Consider the following 16221-nt stretch of genomic DNA (forward strand, 5'->3'; position numbering starts at 1 on the left):
AAGTGGGAGGAGCCCGAAGACCAGCCGCGTTAATCACCGCAGAGTCTGACTCACGTGGCTGCCTGCGCGGAAAGAAAATAAAGGCGACGTGGGGAAGTTCCCCGCGGGACTCGCTCCTGGTGGGGATAATGGTGAGAGGATGGAAGGGTGGCAGCTTTTATTTTTCCGCTGCCCAGCGAAAGATAGCTCTTAGGCCAGGCTAAGGGTCGGCCAAACGCAACGGGAGGGAAGGGAAAGTTTCGGCTGCGCCGACGCCTGCTCTGCCCTCTCAGCTGCTCACCTTGAAACCTGCTTCCCGGGGGACTCTTCTCCGGCCCTGCCTGTTCCAGCTGAGGCTCCGCGCGGGGTCGTAGCAAGGGGACAGCAGCAGGTTCAGAGCAACCCGAGGGCTGTTTTTGTGCACCGTCTGTAGCCGAATGTGGCGGTGTGTTGTGGAACCGCATCATAACATTGTGAGTCATCCATCCCTCCTCCTCCTCCTCCTCTTCTCCCCCGCCCCCCCTTCGGTCTCCCGCTACGTCAGAGCGGGGTCGGAGACACGGATCAGGAAAGGAGGGGACGAGCTCGAGTCACCCCGACAGGGACGCTGAGGGGAGAGAGGGCGCCCCGGCAGGGCACGCGGCACTCTGGGGCAGAAAACCGGCATGGGGGGTGGGTGGCTGGGAAGGGGCAGCTGAGAGAAGACAGGCGGACCGGAGCCCTGACTGGGAGAAAGGCGCGCAGGAATCGCTCTTCCCTCAGTTGCTGCCTGGGCAAACTGACGCAGGGAGAGAGACGCAGCGTAAGGGTCACCGCCGGCTGGAAAGCTGCAATCTCGCTTTTCGAGGCGCTTCGTCTAGACTCTAGAGTCTAGACCATCCCTCGACCCCAGCCTGTCCAGTTCTTCGGGAAATGCTCCCGGGACCCTCGCTGCCTCCTTCTCCGGTGCATGTGATGCTCCAGCATATGAAAGCCCCAGAATTTGGTCCTACTAGCTTCCGATTCCTGCCAGCCTCGACATTGCTCAACCTTCCTCTCATGTCCTCAAAACCGACATCCCCTCATGGCTAGGTCCGCGGATTTAGAATATCTCAAAGGAGAACGTATTTCCAGATGTGGGCTTGGAGTTCAAAAGTAAATAACTGCTTAGTATATGATTTTGGCCCCATAAAACCACGTAGGAGTTTAGGTGTTGGCATCTGTAGGCACTGAATTGCAGTCGTTTAGTTTCTAAACAGTAGAAAGAAAAACTCGATCCCATTACAAAGATTAATAAACCTTCCTTCACTTATCAACAAATATATACCAAGAATCCCCAACCCAAGCCTGCCTCCATGCAAGCATGGACTATGTTACTGAGGCATAAAATACTAAGAGCCATACATACCCAGGAAATTATATAACTGAGCAATTCATGTTGGCTTAAATATATGCAGGTTCTAGAATAGTTTAGAATTTGTCATACAGAATTCTTCAAGATAGGTTTGGCACTCATGATAAGGGCATCTACAATCAGCAAATCTTATTTGCTTGTCTTGAGGGGCTATCATTATGTCTGGCACTGAAAACCATGACAGCACATCTTGGAACCAATAAGAATGTATTAGAAACCTTGATAGCCACGGGCTGAAATTCAGTAAGTAAGCCTACTCCTAAATTGCTATGTTTGATAATATTCTAGGACTACCCTATAATTCACTAAATTGCAGACAGCTTAGTCTGTCCTAATTTTAAGATTGGAAGGAAATGTGCCTTTGGAACCTTTGTGGCACTTCTATTGGACTGTTATTGCATTTAGAATTTGACTAGTATGCATCATGCTACTTTCATCAGTACTAACTTCTAATTGGTAATTCACATTTAGAAAACAATGGAATAGTGGAAATTATTATTTTGAGAATACATTGTTATTACAATCACTAGCCCAATATTTGGACTGCTATTCCAAATTGATAGTCTTCAGGGCCTTCATCAGTCATGCTGGACATAGAAACATTTGGAAGCTGTTTAACTTTCCATCCTCCCTTCATGACCACAAGAACAATTATCTCTGACACTGGCAAATGTATCAAAGATGACTTCATTTTTGCTAGATATATTAGGGCTATAACAAAGGAGTGAGTGAGATGGCAGCATCTAAATTTTATGAATGTAAAGAAATCTCTTGTATTATCTTTTAGTTTCTTTGCTCCCAATATTTTCTTTTTTTAACTCTACAACCTCTCTGGTCTGTTTCAACTTAGCTTATAGTCAAAGCAGTCTTTCCCCTACTTGTCACAAAGGCTATCTATCCAATTGGACAGCTTAAATTTATCTAATTCACATAAGGCCAAAATGAAAGTTAACAGTCAAGTTATATTTCACCAGCACATTGGTACCATGATATGAAAAAAGAATATGACATAAAACTGAAATCGTATGCTCACTGATTTGTAATCCCCATTACACTCAATATAACTTACTTTTGAATGAAATGTGGGAATGCATTTGCACAAATCAAAAGGATTCAAACACCATTTACTGCTCATAAAAGTATCATCACAATTAATGGAAAGAACTGCCTGACCAACAAGATTTCAAGAACAGATGGCAAAAATATACAGAAGGGGTATCTGCCAACAACAGAGGCCTACTTCCTCAGGATAATGAGGAAAGGGAAGCAGAAATAGAGTCAGTCATCCTTCAGGAAAAATTCATCTTTGTAAGATCCTAGGTGTTACCATTTGTGCAGAAATAGCTGAACCCTGTACCACTCACAACCATCACAGACTTTTGCAAGAAAATTTGGGAAATGAACATATGGCAAAAGATTGTAAAAAATCAGTGTTTATTCCATTGCCAAAATGGGTGATTCCAATTACTGCACAATTGACCTCATAGTTCATATTAACAATGTATTCAAGGATATCTAAAGAATATCTGCATCTGCTTTATTGATTACAAGAAGAGCTTTGATTGTGCTGATCATGACAAGCTATGAAGGACCCTAGAAGATCTAGGGGTACCTGAGGGACTTCTGGTTTGAAAGGCTGCGGCGGCGGCAGGAATCCGCGATCGTGCGCAGTTCCTGCTGCGCTCGCCGCTGGCGTGCCCCCGATCCAGCTGGATTTGGGGGTTAATAGTCACCCCGTAGAGGTGACTGAAGATAGAGGAGGCCCAGCAGGGGTCTGGGGGGATCGCAACCCCCCTCCTCAGCTGGCTCAACTCCTTTCTCCAAAAGCGGTGGAGCGGCAGTCAGCAATGGCCGCCACAAAGAAACTTTCATCCGGATAAAGACTGTGCAGGAGGAAGCTGAGAAAGTGAAAGTTTTTGGCTGAACCGGGATAACAAGTAACATCTAAATACCCTGGAAATTCAACTTTTTTTAAAAGATACATTGTTCCCTAAGAAGATCGTAAGAAAGCGTCGGAAGAAAGTTTAAAAGGGAAAGATTTTTTTTTCTCACTCTCCTTCCCTACGGAAATAGCAGAAGGAAATCAGAAAAACCCGGCTTGGCAACAGAAGGTAATTAAATTTGAAAAATAAAACCAAGGGGGTATTAAAGATTTCTGAACACTGGAATCAAAATTTAAAAATTCTTTTTTTTTTTTTTTGCTATAAGTGGGAAGGGAGAGATAAAGAACTGATATTAAGACTTTGCTGGAGGAGATTGCTTGGAGCTTATAAGACTAGAGACAAACTGCAATAAGACTTCAAAAAATACATTTTGGAACTTTGCAATTGATTCTACCCCAAGAAGAGAAAGTATAAAAAGGAGAAAGTGCTAAATGAAACAGTTTGTGTTGATTAGGGTTGCTTGGTGACTTTGGGACTTTTGGAAACTATTTTTTGAAAGACTAATAACTTTTGGGTTGTTTAAAAAAATTTCACAATGGCATTATCTGTTGAAGAATTGAAAATGGAATTTCAAAAGTTAAGAGAGGAGGAACAAGAAGGGAAGGGCTCTTCTGGATCTGTTTTTCGCTTTCTGGAAATGGCGATTTCTACCTACCAGGAATTACAACAACAAGAAAGTTGGGATGAAGAAGAAGAAGCCATCTTTGATGAACAAGTGACTTTGGTTGAGGAAGAAAGGGGAAAGAGGGGAAAGAGAATGGAGAATTCAAGACTTAAAAAAACAACCAAAAAAAGGGAAAATAAGGTGAAAAATCGATACAATGTCAGAAAGCAACAGAAAAGAGGAATACAACAGAGAGGGGAGATTAAGAGGGTGGAGACTAAGAGATGGGGTGTAAAAAGGCTAGATTGGACAAGAAAAGAAGGGAAAAGGGGAAGAGAAGTCACAAAGGCTTGAAACAAGATGTAAAAAACCAGATCTTTTTCAGAGACAAAGGGTAAAATACAATTAAAAAGAGATTCTGCAAACGCACACAAGATTGTATTGTAGTATTGTTGAAACAGAGTTAGAAAATTGGAATATTATATGATTTAATAAAATATTAAAGGGAATATGTAAAATGTTTAAGATTTAATGATAGAGTTTAATTTGCTTTGGATTATTCTTTCAACCATATTATAAATGTATTATTTTATTGTTTTTTTTATCTGAAACAATGTTAGAAAATTGGATCTTTATAGGATTTAACAAAATACCAAAATGCATAAATGATAAAGTTTAATATACTATGGATTATTGTTTCAATTATATTATAAATATTATTTTTCTATCTTAAAATGTAGTAGGTAGTTTTAGAATGTGCTAAGCAGAATCAGAATGAGAATTATATATTATTTTAAGTGTTAAATTTAGGGGAAAGATATAAAGGCGTCATACTTCAATTAGTGATTACAGGAGAAATATTGCGTTAATAAGAAAAGAAAAATGGATGTTTATAGAATGGACAAAAGATATCAGTATAATGATCTAAATTGAGATGAAATAAATAAAATAGAATTAAGAGAGTGAAAAGAGGGGAGAAGCCATATAGAAAATATAAAATGGTAAATAAGATATGAAATGGTATATAAAGTGAGCATGAACTTGATTTATGTCTGTACCAAAAGATGTAACCCGGGACTAGGCCGCTTTCCAAAAAGAAGTTTTATGTTTTCATGTTTTGTGTTTTGTTTGTGTATGTTTGTTTATTGAAAATTAATAAAATTTATTTTTTAAAAAAGAAGAAGATCTAGGGGTACCAAGACATCTGATTAATTGGTGCAGTTGCTTTACAGAAATTAGGAAGCCACTGCAAACATCACATGAAGACACTGATTGATTCAATATAGAAAAAAAAGTGTAGCAAGATTGCATACTTTCACCTTTCCTATTCAACCTGTATGCTGAAGTAATCATAGAAAGCTAGAACTTGAAGAATAAAAATTCAGAGTGAAGATTGAAGGAAGGGACATCAACAATCTTTGATATGCTGATGATACAAATCTCTCAGAAACCAAAGAAGGCCAGAATCATCTGATTAAGGATTAAAGATGGAAATGAGAAATTTGGCCTCTTCCTGAACATCAAAAAGACCGAGCTTATGATCACTGTAGGGAATGGAAATGTCAAACTAACAGTTCAGAGTGAAGAGACCAGGTGCGTGCAAGAATTCACTTTCTTAGGATTGCAGATTGATCAAACTAACGAATACATTGGACCATATAAAACCAGTCATAACATTGGAAGGCAAAATCACAAAATTCTGGCTTACTTATTTTAGTCATTCTCCCTAGAAAAGAAAGAAGCAGGTAGAGTCACTTTTTGTAGTGAGAACTTGAAGATTCAGCAGCTCCTCCCTTCGAAAACATAGTTAGTCATAATGTAGCAATACAGAGAAATAAGTAGGGGGCGTGCATAAGCGCACCAACGTGCCAACCATCCCTGTCCTATTGTTTCTTTTTTATTTTTCTTATATGTATCCATTTCGTGTATCCATAACTATGTTTATACTTATACCTGTTATCTTATAATTGCTTTACAAAATAAATAAAATAGAAATAAAATAAGTATGCCTTTTGCAAGGATCAAATCACCAAGTAATATTTATTAAGCTGAAGATACTATTGTATGTAGAAGTGTGGAGTTAGAAACATTATCCCTTTCCTAGAAATACCACAATTTGACTCCAGTGACAAGCCACCAACCACCGCACGTCTCCTATGGTGACAAAATGATTTTCTTAGTTCAAGGGTCTTCAACCTTGGCAAGTTTAAGACTTTTGGACTTCCAACTCCCAGAATTCCTGAGCTAACATGACTGGAGGAGGAATTATGAGAGTTGAAGTCCATAAGTATTAAAACTGTCAAGTTTGAAGGCCCCTGTCATTATATTAAGATATCTAAGGAAGACATATCTGAAGCGCTCTTTGAGGCGTTGACAATAAGAAACAGGCTGACAGTCATCCTAATCGTTTGACATAAAACTACATTTCCCAGAAGCAGGCAAACAGGATTTCCTCATTCATTTTGATTTGTGTGCACTAACAAACATTTCCATTGTGCCACTGGGTGAGGAGGCTGCCTTGAAACAAGTGGCTATCAAGTGGCTGTCTAATTGTTATGCTTCCCTCACTTCCGGAGTAACAGGCACTTCCGTTGTCAAGACAATTCGAGTGGTTGGATCCCTGTGGATTTAACTGGTGGATTTCTGCTGCTTTCTTCATGGTTCTGACTCTGTTACTATAAGAGTGGTTCAACGTTTAAGCTGTTCCTTCCACCAGATGGCTCCTTTCTTTCTTGGGAACACTTCATTCTTGGCGCCACCTTAGTCTCGCTGTTTCTCATGTGTTGTTTTGGTACTTGATGAAACAATGGGATAGAAATCCCTTTGGGAGATGCTTCCTTTTGCTTTAATCAGCTCACACTATAAATCTTTTAACATTTTTCAGTGATTTTTATGATTGATTATTACATGCCATCAAGTCGTGGTCAGCTGCCAGCGAGCATATAGATAAGATTTCATCAATGAGTTTTTATGATGCTGAAGCAATAAGAATGTTACTAACTGGAACATACAGCACAATTTTCATCTGATGTTAGCTGTGTGGCAAACCCCAACTCGTTTTGAAAAGCCGAGCATTATTGTTCCTGATGATGACCTGTATAGGGAACCATAACGAAATCCTAGTTTTGTCAAAGACACTGTATCCTGGAAGATCTCAATAGGAAATTATTTCTTCATTTTTGTCAAGTCATCAGCAAGAACTTTTAACTGGAACCTCAGAAACTGGAGCTGTAGATTGAAAAGAGCAGCTATGCAATTGTAATTTAAGCCCATGGTGGCTCTAGAGAGTTTAATAATATGAGATATGTATGCACACTTTCAATACACAGTGCATTTTACTATGTGCTACAAAAAGAAAAGGGAATGACTTTTTGTTCATACGGTCATTACATTAGAAGGATTTAGCATTATGAAGCAATCAAAGTGGTTTAGGCCAACATCATGGCTACCAAAAAATGGTTGGTCTCTCTGGGAAAGTATTGAGAATTTTTGCACTGAAGTTCCAAATTTTAAAAACTATGATTGTAGTTATTATTAAGTTATTTTCCATCATTTTGAGGAAGCTGGTGCAGAGTTTGTGATTCCAGTACCTTCATATTACAGATCATTTTTTAAAACTCTGAACCTATTCTTTTTCAATAAATTCCAAAAATATGAATAGTATCATATTTGTGTCCCTATGTGACACTATGATTTCTAGGACCTATAAGACTGAATTTACAAAAAGAGATCTTACAATCTTGCAAGTTATTTTGCCTTTGCACTATATTAGTGCAGAGAACAATATAAATCCTAATGATACAAACAACAAAGTTATACTCATAAGTAGAAAAGGAGATACGTTTAATAGGAAAGATGAGAATGATATTAATACAGTCTTACTAAGTAGTTTTTGACAGTATTGTGGGAATTAGTTGTTTAGCAGAGTGATGGCATGGAGGGGGACTGTCCTTGTGTCTAGTTGTTCTGGTGTACAGTGCCTTATAGTGTAGTTTTGAGGGTAGAAGTTGAAACAATTTATGTCCAGAATATGAGGGGTCTGTAGATATTTTCACAGCCCTCTTTTTGATTAATGTAGTATACAGGTACTCAGTGGAAGGCAGGTTGGTAGCAATTGTTTTTTCTGAGGTTCTAATTATCTGTTGAAGTCTATGTCTGTCTCATTTGGTTGCAGAGGCAAACCAGGCAGTTATAGAAGTGCAGATGATTCCTCTATAGAACTTTGATATAATTCCTCCATAGAACTTTATCAGCAACTGAATTTTAGAACACCATTTGAATTCTGATATTAACTCTTTTTCTGTATCATGCTTTTTTAGTCCTACAACTAATATGATTATGTTGAATACTCATGATTCAGGTGATAAATTCAGAGCCTTAAGTGGGCTGAGTTTAGGTGAAGCCTTTCTGGGAATCTCTCGGGAAGCAATGGCTGACTGAAAACTCCACTGTAGAGAGCGGAGCCAATGTCAGTGATGGAAAGAGGAACCAGTGAACGGATTGGCTCTCCAAATTCCTCTCATGTTTTTTTATCTTTTCTCCCCTTTGGCCTTTTTATGTCTTTTTAATTGATATTATTTTTGTTATCATTGTAATTTTAAATGTCAATGAAAATTATTTTGAAATGTTGAGGTGAAACCTTTCTTGTCTTCCTGTTGTACTCTGCATACTGACAGATATTCAGAGAAATCCATCTGGCTGGTTCAAAATAATATCTACCATTGGATTCCCTCAGCCAGCAAGCTTTTGTGCTTCTGGAGTTACATACTAAAATGCTAGCCCTGAATTCAATTGTAAATCAAAATATTTTAGCATCCTATATTGCCGTCTTAGTTCGCTGTTGCTTTTTCACTATTGAATGGCTAACTTGTAGATATACTGTAATGTAATCTATACTTCAAAATCTCCACACCTTGTTGATGAGTTACTGTACCACATTTAGTCCTGGAAGTTTTATCCCCAAATGGTAAGAATGGCTGGTTCCAAGCATTAAAAAACAAGGGGGTACTTCTATAGTGTCAGTCTAGTAATTATATTCATGCATACATTTATATATTTTCTCTCTGTAGTCCTATCTCCTTCTCAAGTGCCTAGAATCTGATCTGAACTTTCAGCTGAGTTCTTTGAGAATGGTAACGTGTGAGATTGCTGATCCAGTACTGCAGCTAAAATTTGGACAGATGCAGAGATGGTATTCAGCAGGTTCTGACCAGTTCTGGAGAACAAGTAGGGGAAATTTTGAATAGTTTGGAGAACTGGCAAACACCACCTCTGATTGGAGATTTTACAGTATCCTTCCCCTGCCATGCCCACCAAGCCACACCCACAGAACTGATAATAAAAAAAAAATGAATCCCACCACTGGATAGATGGTTTTCTGATGTCACTTCCGTCTGTTTCACTCCGTAGGGGTCTGTCACATTTTGGAGAATAAGCAATTTTCTCTGTATGCATTACCGCTTCTTCCTCCTCAGAATAGCATCTTCAAATACATTTGCTCTGCCTGATTACAGGTATGTAGAATCTCAAGATGTAAAGCAATAAGTCTACTGATGCCAGCTATAGTTTTCAAATGATAGTATGTATGCAAGTAGGTTATCAATCTTCATTTTATTGTTATTAAATAGGAAATTTTCCTTTCATAGTGCCTGAAATTACAGTTATGGGCTTGGTAACTTTATTTCCTGTGATTCAGTTTTCTGCTAATAAAAGCTGAATGGCAAGTATTCTGTCAAGCTCTTGAAACAAGTCTTTTTCTGGCCAGTAGCCCGGACATCTATATGTAAAATATACTGTATGGCAACTTCCAATCTGCAAGTTCCAAGATTGGTATAATGGTCAATTTATTTTAAAGCCTCAAAAGCCTTGTAACATGCATTGAATCAATACTAACTATAATACAGATTTTCAAAGTTATACAGTATTTAAAACTCTGAAGTTACAACTATGGGACTACCAGAGGTCAGATGTATTTCTTTTCATTCATATGGGTAGCAGAACTATACAAAAGTATCTTGGACATTTTAGAATCTAGACACATGATTTCTATACATGTATCAGAAACAGAACATTCTGCCGAAGACATTCTGAACAGTTTAATCTACAGGAGAATCTCTTTTTGCAAATTCTTCAAAAGAGGAAAATGGATTTTCTTGTTTTTTCTTTGAAGACGTTTCGCTTCTTATCCAAGAAACTTCTTTAGCTCCGGATGCTTCCAGACACACCTAACGTCACTCACACGCATGCGAATAACTACTTTGAGGGTGAAGGTTCGTTCTCCGAGCTTGTGGGTTGGTTTCCGAACGTTTCGTTGCCAGGCAAGCGAGCATCTTCAGCTAGCCTGGTAACGAAATCTCTATTTCGATAAATGCTTTTAAAAGCTCCCGCTTTGAAGTTCCTCATGATTTATTAGCGGCGCAGTTCCGCCCCTTTACGCAAACGAATACGTTCTCGCTTTCGCCAAATGTAGTTTACTGCGCATGTCCGCAGGAGCGCTCGAAGGAAGGGAAGAAGGGGTGTCGCGGAAAGGGGACTGCGCGCGCGCCTACGGGCAGGAGGCTGACCAACCGGCGAGCCCGAGCGGGTTTGAGAACGCGCATGCGCGCCGTACTTCTCGTGCTGGTGTTTCTTGTGACTGGTTGGGCCGAGCGACCGACCCACCGAGTATTTGGTTTTCCGGAGCGGCGGCGAAGGCGCGGCGACGGAAGGGACGGCGTTGGCGGGTAGGTGCTAAAGGTTGGAGGTGGCAAAGGAAGGGCTTTTATGATTGATTGATTGATTGATTGATTACATGCCATGAAGTCGTGGTCAGCTGCCAGCAAGCATATAGATAAGATTTCATCAATGAGTTTTTATGACGCTGAAGCAATAAGAATGTTACTAACTGGAACATACAGCACAATTTTCATCTGATGTTAGCTGTATGGCAAACCCCAACTCGTTTTGAAAAGCCGAGCATTATTGTTCCTGATGATGACCTGTATAGGGAACCATAACGAAATCCTAGTTTTGTCAAAGAGACTGTATCCTGGAAGATCTCAATAGGAAATTATTTCATCAGCAAGAACTTTTAACTGGAACCTCAGAAACTGGAGCTGTATATTGAAAAGAGCAGCTATGCAATTGTAATTTAAGCCCATGGTGGCTCTTGAGAGTTTCTTTTAATAATATTAGTCATAACAGATATGTATGCACGCTTTCAGTACACAGTGCATTTTACTATGTGCTACAAAAAGAAAAGGGAATGACTTTTTGTTCATACGGTCATCACATTAGAAGGATTTAGCATTATGAAGCAATCAAAGTGGTTTAGGCCAACATCATGGCTACCAAAAAATGGTTGGTCTCTCTGGGAAAGTATTGAGTATCCTAAATTCTTCCAAATTGGATTCTCTTAGATATTGAAACTAAAGTTCCTATGAGTTTCAACCAGCAGCAATAGTATCTGTTACTAAAAAGAGCTGTAATCTACCATACAAAGAGAGATCCAATTTAGGACAGTTAATTAGACCATAAATATGAAATCAAAATTTGTTCACCTTTTTGGAGGACATACTTAGGGGAGAAGCACTCTTTCACTGTTTCATATAAAAAGAGAATTTGATTTTTTTTAGTAAGTCTGGCATCCAACAACAAACTTAAATGATTTTGTTAAATTATGCTTTGTCCTCATAGAATTTGTGAATAAAACAAGATGGCAGAAGAGACTGGAGATGAAAAGAAACTGGTTGCCAAGTTTGAGCTGGAGAGGGAGACTGAACTCCGCTTTGAAGTTGAGGCCTCACAAACTGTCCAGCTGGAACTTATGACAGGCATGGCTGAAATCTTTGGAACTGAGTTGACACGGAACAAGAAATTCACCTTCGATGCTGGTGCTAAAGTTGCTGTATTTACCTGGCATGGTTGTTCTGTGCAACTAACTGGTCGGACTGAAGTAGCCTATATCTCCAAAGATACACCCATGCTTCTCTACCTCAACACACACACAGCTCTGGAGCAGATGCGGTGGCAGGCTGAGCGTGAAGATGAGCGGGGACCTCGGGTGATGGTAGTGGGCCCCACAGATGTAGGCAAGTCAACGGTCTGCCGCCTGCTATTGAATTATGCTGTGCGTCTTGGACGCCGACCCACATTTGTGGAACTGGATGTAGGCCAGGGCTCAATTTCAATCCCAGGGACTATGGGAGCACTCTATATTGAGCGACCTGCAGATGTTGAAGAAGGATTCTCTGTTCAAGCCCCCCTAGTTTATCATTTTGGGTCCACCACACCTGGCACAAACATCAAACTCTATAACAAAGTAAGTATTGTGTGATGAAAAAAGCAATTATAAGAAGGATCTCTGCATAAAGTTTGGCTCCATAAATGATCTCAGAATAGAACTTTGGGGTGGAGATTTGAGGCACCATTTTTAATTACTTGTCTGGTTTCTTTGGACCTTTGTGGAATAGCTTTTCCTGTTTTATTTACATGGAGAAAAGATAAAACTATAAATCAAATCTTTTCATTCCCTTGATTACTAAATGGCATGTATAAGCAGGAGATGACTATAGTCATTTTGCTCCAATTATGACTGTGATTGGCCATTACCAGAGAAATAGCCTGTGTTAACATAGTAGGTAATGAGAGAGAAATTAGCATGATTAGTTGTTTACCATACAAAACTCACTCATAGAGAAAGAAAGGGTAGAATTTCTCTTTCTTGAATTTTGAAGCTGATGAGTATAAGCTATTTGTAGATAACTATTAAGATTTTGTAAAGATATGAGAACTCCACTACCTTTGACACTTTGACAAGTGTGTTTTGTACAGGTGTAATTTAAAAAAATATCTCAGAAAGAATTGTTTAGCTGTGATTTATGGTATAATGTATAAACAAAGCTTGAATCAAGAATACAGCCAGGTATAAGCAATCTTCTTCATCTATAATTGATGTTTATTTACTTTTATTATGTTAATCTGGTTTATGTAACTGATTAACTGGAAGTCTGATTCAAACATAATTTTAGGTTAAGTCTTGTTATACTCATGATAAAGATTAGGAATGCAGACTTGGTGACCCTGAATCAGGATGCGGAGTAGTGATTTATCCAAGATTTATTAGGATATACCCAAGATTTATCAGGTTGAGGAATAGGTTACATAATGAGTAAAGATTTGAAATATGAGTGGTGTTTTCAGGATCTTTGTGGAAGCAACTACTTAAAACTGTTAAGAAGAGGGAAAGGGTTATAACTTAATGGAAGATATTTAAGCTCATGAGTTTTAGTAGTTGGCTAAAATATTGAGGATAACATGAAGGCTCAAGAAACCAAATTAGGCTCTGATGGACTAGGGCAGGGGTGTTAAAATCAAAGCCTGAGGGCCAGATCCGGCCCACAGGGTACTTAGATCTGGCTTGCAGGGCCGCCCTGGAAACAGCTGACTGTCCCGCGGGACCTCTGATAGCGAAAACGGAGCTCGGGAGGGCCATGAGTTCTTTTCCAGTGCTTGGGCCCCCACTGGCACCCCTGACATGAGTGACGTCGAGCTAGCCATGCCCCCCGAGGTCAAACACAACCCTGATGTGGCCCTCTATGAAACTGAGTTTGACGCCCCTCGGCTAGGGTAACAATAAATGGTCTTTGTCTAAGGGCAGTTTCATACGTTTTTTTTTAAAAAAAAACTTACAAGGATGAACTTTTGAAGGGCTGAGGCTTTCAAAAAGGATTAGTTTCACTTCATGTCCTAAGTGTTTTATCCCAAGAGTTTTGTAGTTTCCTGTTAATTATATGCTTCTATTTCTTGTTTTTCTGTAGATCACATCTCGTTTGGCTGACGTGTTTAATCAACGCTGTGAAGTGAACCGCAGAGCTTCAATCAGTGGCTGTATCATCAATACTTGTGGCTGGGTGAAGGGATCTGGATATCAGGCACTTGTACATGCTGCTTCTGCTTTTGAAGTTGATGTTGTTGTAGTGTTGGATCAAGAACGCCTCTACAATGAACTGAAACGAGATCTGCCTCACTTTGTTCGAACTGTGCTACTTCCCAAATCAGGTGGAGTAGTAGAGCGCTCTAAAGATTTTCGGCGGGAGTTTCGTGATGACCGCATACGTGAATACTTCTATGGCTTCCGAGGATGTTTCTATCCACATGCTTTTGATGTCAAGTTCTCTGATGTTAAGATATATAAAGTGGGAGCTCCCACTATCCCTGACTCATGTCTGCCCCTGGGCATGTCACAAGAAGACAATCAACTCAAGCTAGTCCCAGTTACACCCGGTCGTGACATGGTTCATCATCTGTTAAGTGTTAGTACTGCTGATGGCACTGATGAGAACATCTCTGAGACCAGTGTGGCTGGTTTCATTGTGGTAACTGGAGTAGACCTGGAACGCCAAGTCTTCACAGTGCTTTCACCAGCACCACGCCCATTGCCAAAGAATTTCCTGCTCATCATGGACATTCGTTTCATGGATCTCAAGTAGTGCCCTGACTGGAAAAGCTCCATCAAGTTCCCAGTAGCTCTTTTACAAATAAAATTACACTTTTAAATGGAATAATTGCCCCAAAAAGAGGCATAAGAAGTGTGTACAGTAGAAGTTATTTGAAAGGGGGAAAAATCAGTTCTATTTTTTATCAGTCATTAGAAACTTCACTGAGGTTCCAATTCTTAAAAACTATAATTGTAGTTTAAATTAAATTATTCTCCATTTTGAGGAAACTGGAGCAGTTTGTGATCCCGGTTCCCTTCATATTACAGATCATTTTTAAGTCAACCTATTCTCTTTCAATAAATCACAAACATATGAGTATCATATTTGTGGCCGTTTATGATGTGGACCTTCAAGAACTGAATTTACAAAAAGAGATCTTACAATCTTGCAAGTTATTTTGCCTTTACACTATATTAGAGCAAAGAGAAAGGAAGTTTTACATGCAAACAAAATGAAAACAGATTTCACAGTGTTCAAGTAGCCAAGATATTCCCATTTGTCCCTTCCTCCTTAATAATGACAAAAATCCACTCATCATATGATTCAGGATTCCCTGCTGATCCACCTGTAATTCTTATTTACTGAACTTTAGCAGCATCTTTAAAACAACCCTTGACAAAATGCTTGTTCTTCCTAGATCTCATTAGATAAAACTAACTATTCTCTGTTGGCTAAGATTTATTTAGCTACCCAGGTGGGAGGGAAATCCAACAAATAACTAACTTGGGAATGGTCAGAGCTTCCTTTATTAAAATGTAATCACCTCAACAGCATACTTCCATGTAAGAATATTTCTCTTCCCTAGTTTCTAGAGAATTTAATGTCAAAAATGACAGCAGTGCAATAATTACAGTACTGTCTTAAACTTTGATTTAAAGTTTAAACAAAGTTTCCAGAATATAATCATTAAACTGGCCTAATATTAATCCAGCTTGATTTTTAAGGTACATCAATAGTTCCCTTTAATTCAAATGGCTCTACAGAGGTGTATGGAACTGTCTCCTATGAACAAGATTGCTTTTCGTTCCCCTCATCTTGATGTCACAATACAAAGATGGAATGAATTCTCTTTATAAAGGGTATAGTCTAGAACACCATATGGATTTTGATAGTTTTTTTTCCTGTATCATGTCTTTTCAGTCCTGCAACTAATATGATTATGTTACTCATTCAGGTGATAAAATAAATGCAGAGCCTTAAATGGGCTGAATTTAAGTGAAGCCTTTCTGGGGATCCCTGGGGAAGCAATAGCAGACTGAAGACAGCATTGCAGAGAGCCAAGCCAATGTCAGTGATGAAAAGAGCCAATGAATGGATCGGCTCTCCAAACTTATTTTTCCTCTTTTCTCATTTTTTCCCTTTGGCCATTTTATGGTTTTTTAATTGATATTATTTTTGTTATTGTTGTAATTTTAAATTACAGTGAAAATTATTTTTAAAAGTTTCTTGTCTTCCTGTTGTACTCTGCATACTGACAGTTATTCAGAGAAATTCATCCAGCTGGTTCAAAATAATATGCACCATTGGTTTCCCTCAGCCAGCAAGCTTTTGTTTTTCTGAAGACTAAAGTTACATACTAAAATGCTAGCCCTTAATTGAATTGTGAATCAAAATATTTTAGTATTCTGTATTGCCTTCTGTTAGTTTGCTGATGTTTTTCACTGTTGAATGGCTAACTTGTAGATATACTGTAATGTAATCTACACTTCAAAATCTCCACATCTTGTTGATGAGTTGCTGTGCCTGATTTAGTCCTTGAAGTTTTGGCTCAGAATGGTAAGAACAGCTGGTTCCAAGCATTAAAAAACAAGGGGGTACTTCTAT

General features: G+C 39.0%; 1 protein-coding gene across 2 annotated transcripts; it reads left to right on the forward strand.

Moving 5' to 3' along the window:
• The first annotated feature begins 17 nt into the window (after nt 1–17).
• On the forward strand, nt 18–14480 carry CLP1 (cleavage factor polyribonucleotide kinase subunit 1). Of its 2 annotated transcripts, none has more exons than XM_087950503.1 (3): nt 18–131; nt 11594–12218; nt 13717–14480. In XM_087950503.1, exons 2-3 carry the CDS (start codon nt 11613–11615, stop codon nt 14386–14388), a joined length of 1278 nt encoding a protein of 425 aa, XP_087806629.1. In that variant the 5' UTR covers nt 18–131; nt 11594–11612; the 3' UTR covers nt 14389–14480. The 2 variants fall into 2 exon arrangements, with proteins under 2 accessions (XP_087806629.1, XP_087806628.1); XM_087950502.1 differs by lacking the exon at nt 18–131 and adding an exon at nt 10406–10641.
• The last annotated feature ends 1741 nt before the right edge of the window (nt 14481–16221 follow it).

Source organism: Notechis scutatus, chromosome 1 (genome assembly GCF_049901735.1).
Source record: "Notechis scutatus isolate UNSWTSFEM ecotype Mainland chromosome 1, rNotScu1.2, whole genome shotgun sequence".
In the NCBI taxonomy this organism is placed as follows: Eukaryota; Metazoa; Chordata; class Lepidosauria; order Squamata; family Elapidae; genus Notechis; species Notechis scutatus.

Excerpts from the sequence above, each read along its gene's own strand:
- CLP1 (XM_087950503.1), top strand. The coding sequence starts at position 11,613 with ATGGCAGAAGAGACTGGAGATGAAAAGAAACTGGTTGCCAAGTTTGAG. Across the intron at positions 12,219-13,716 it reads ACATCAAACTCTATAACAAA|ATCACATCTCGTTTGGCTGA; the intron begins GTAAGTATTGTG and ends GTTTTTCTGTAG.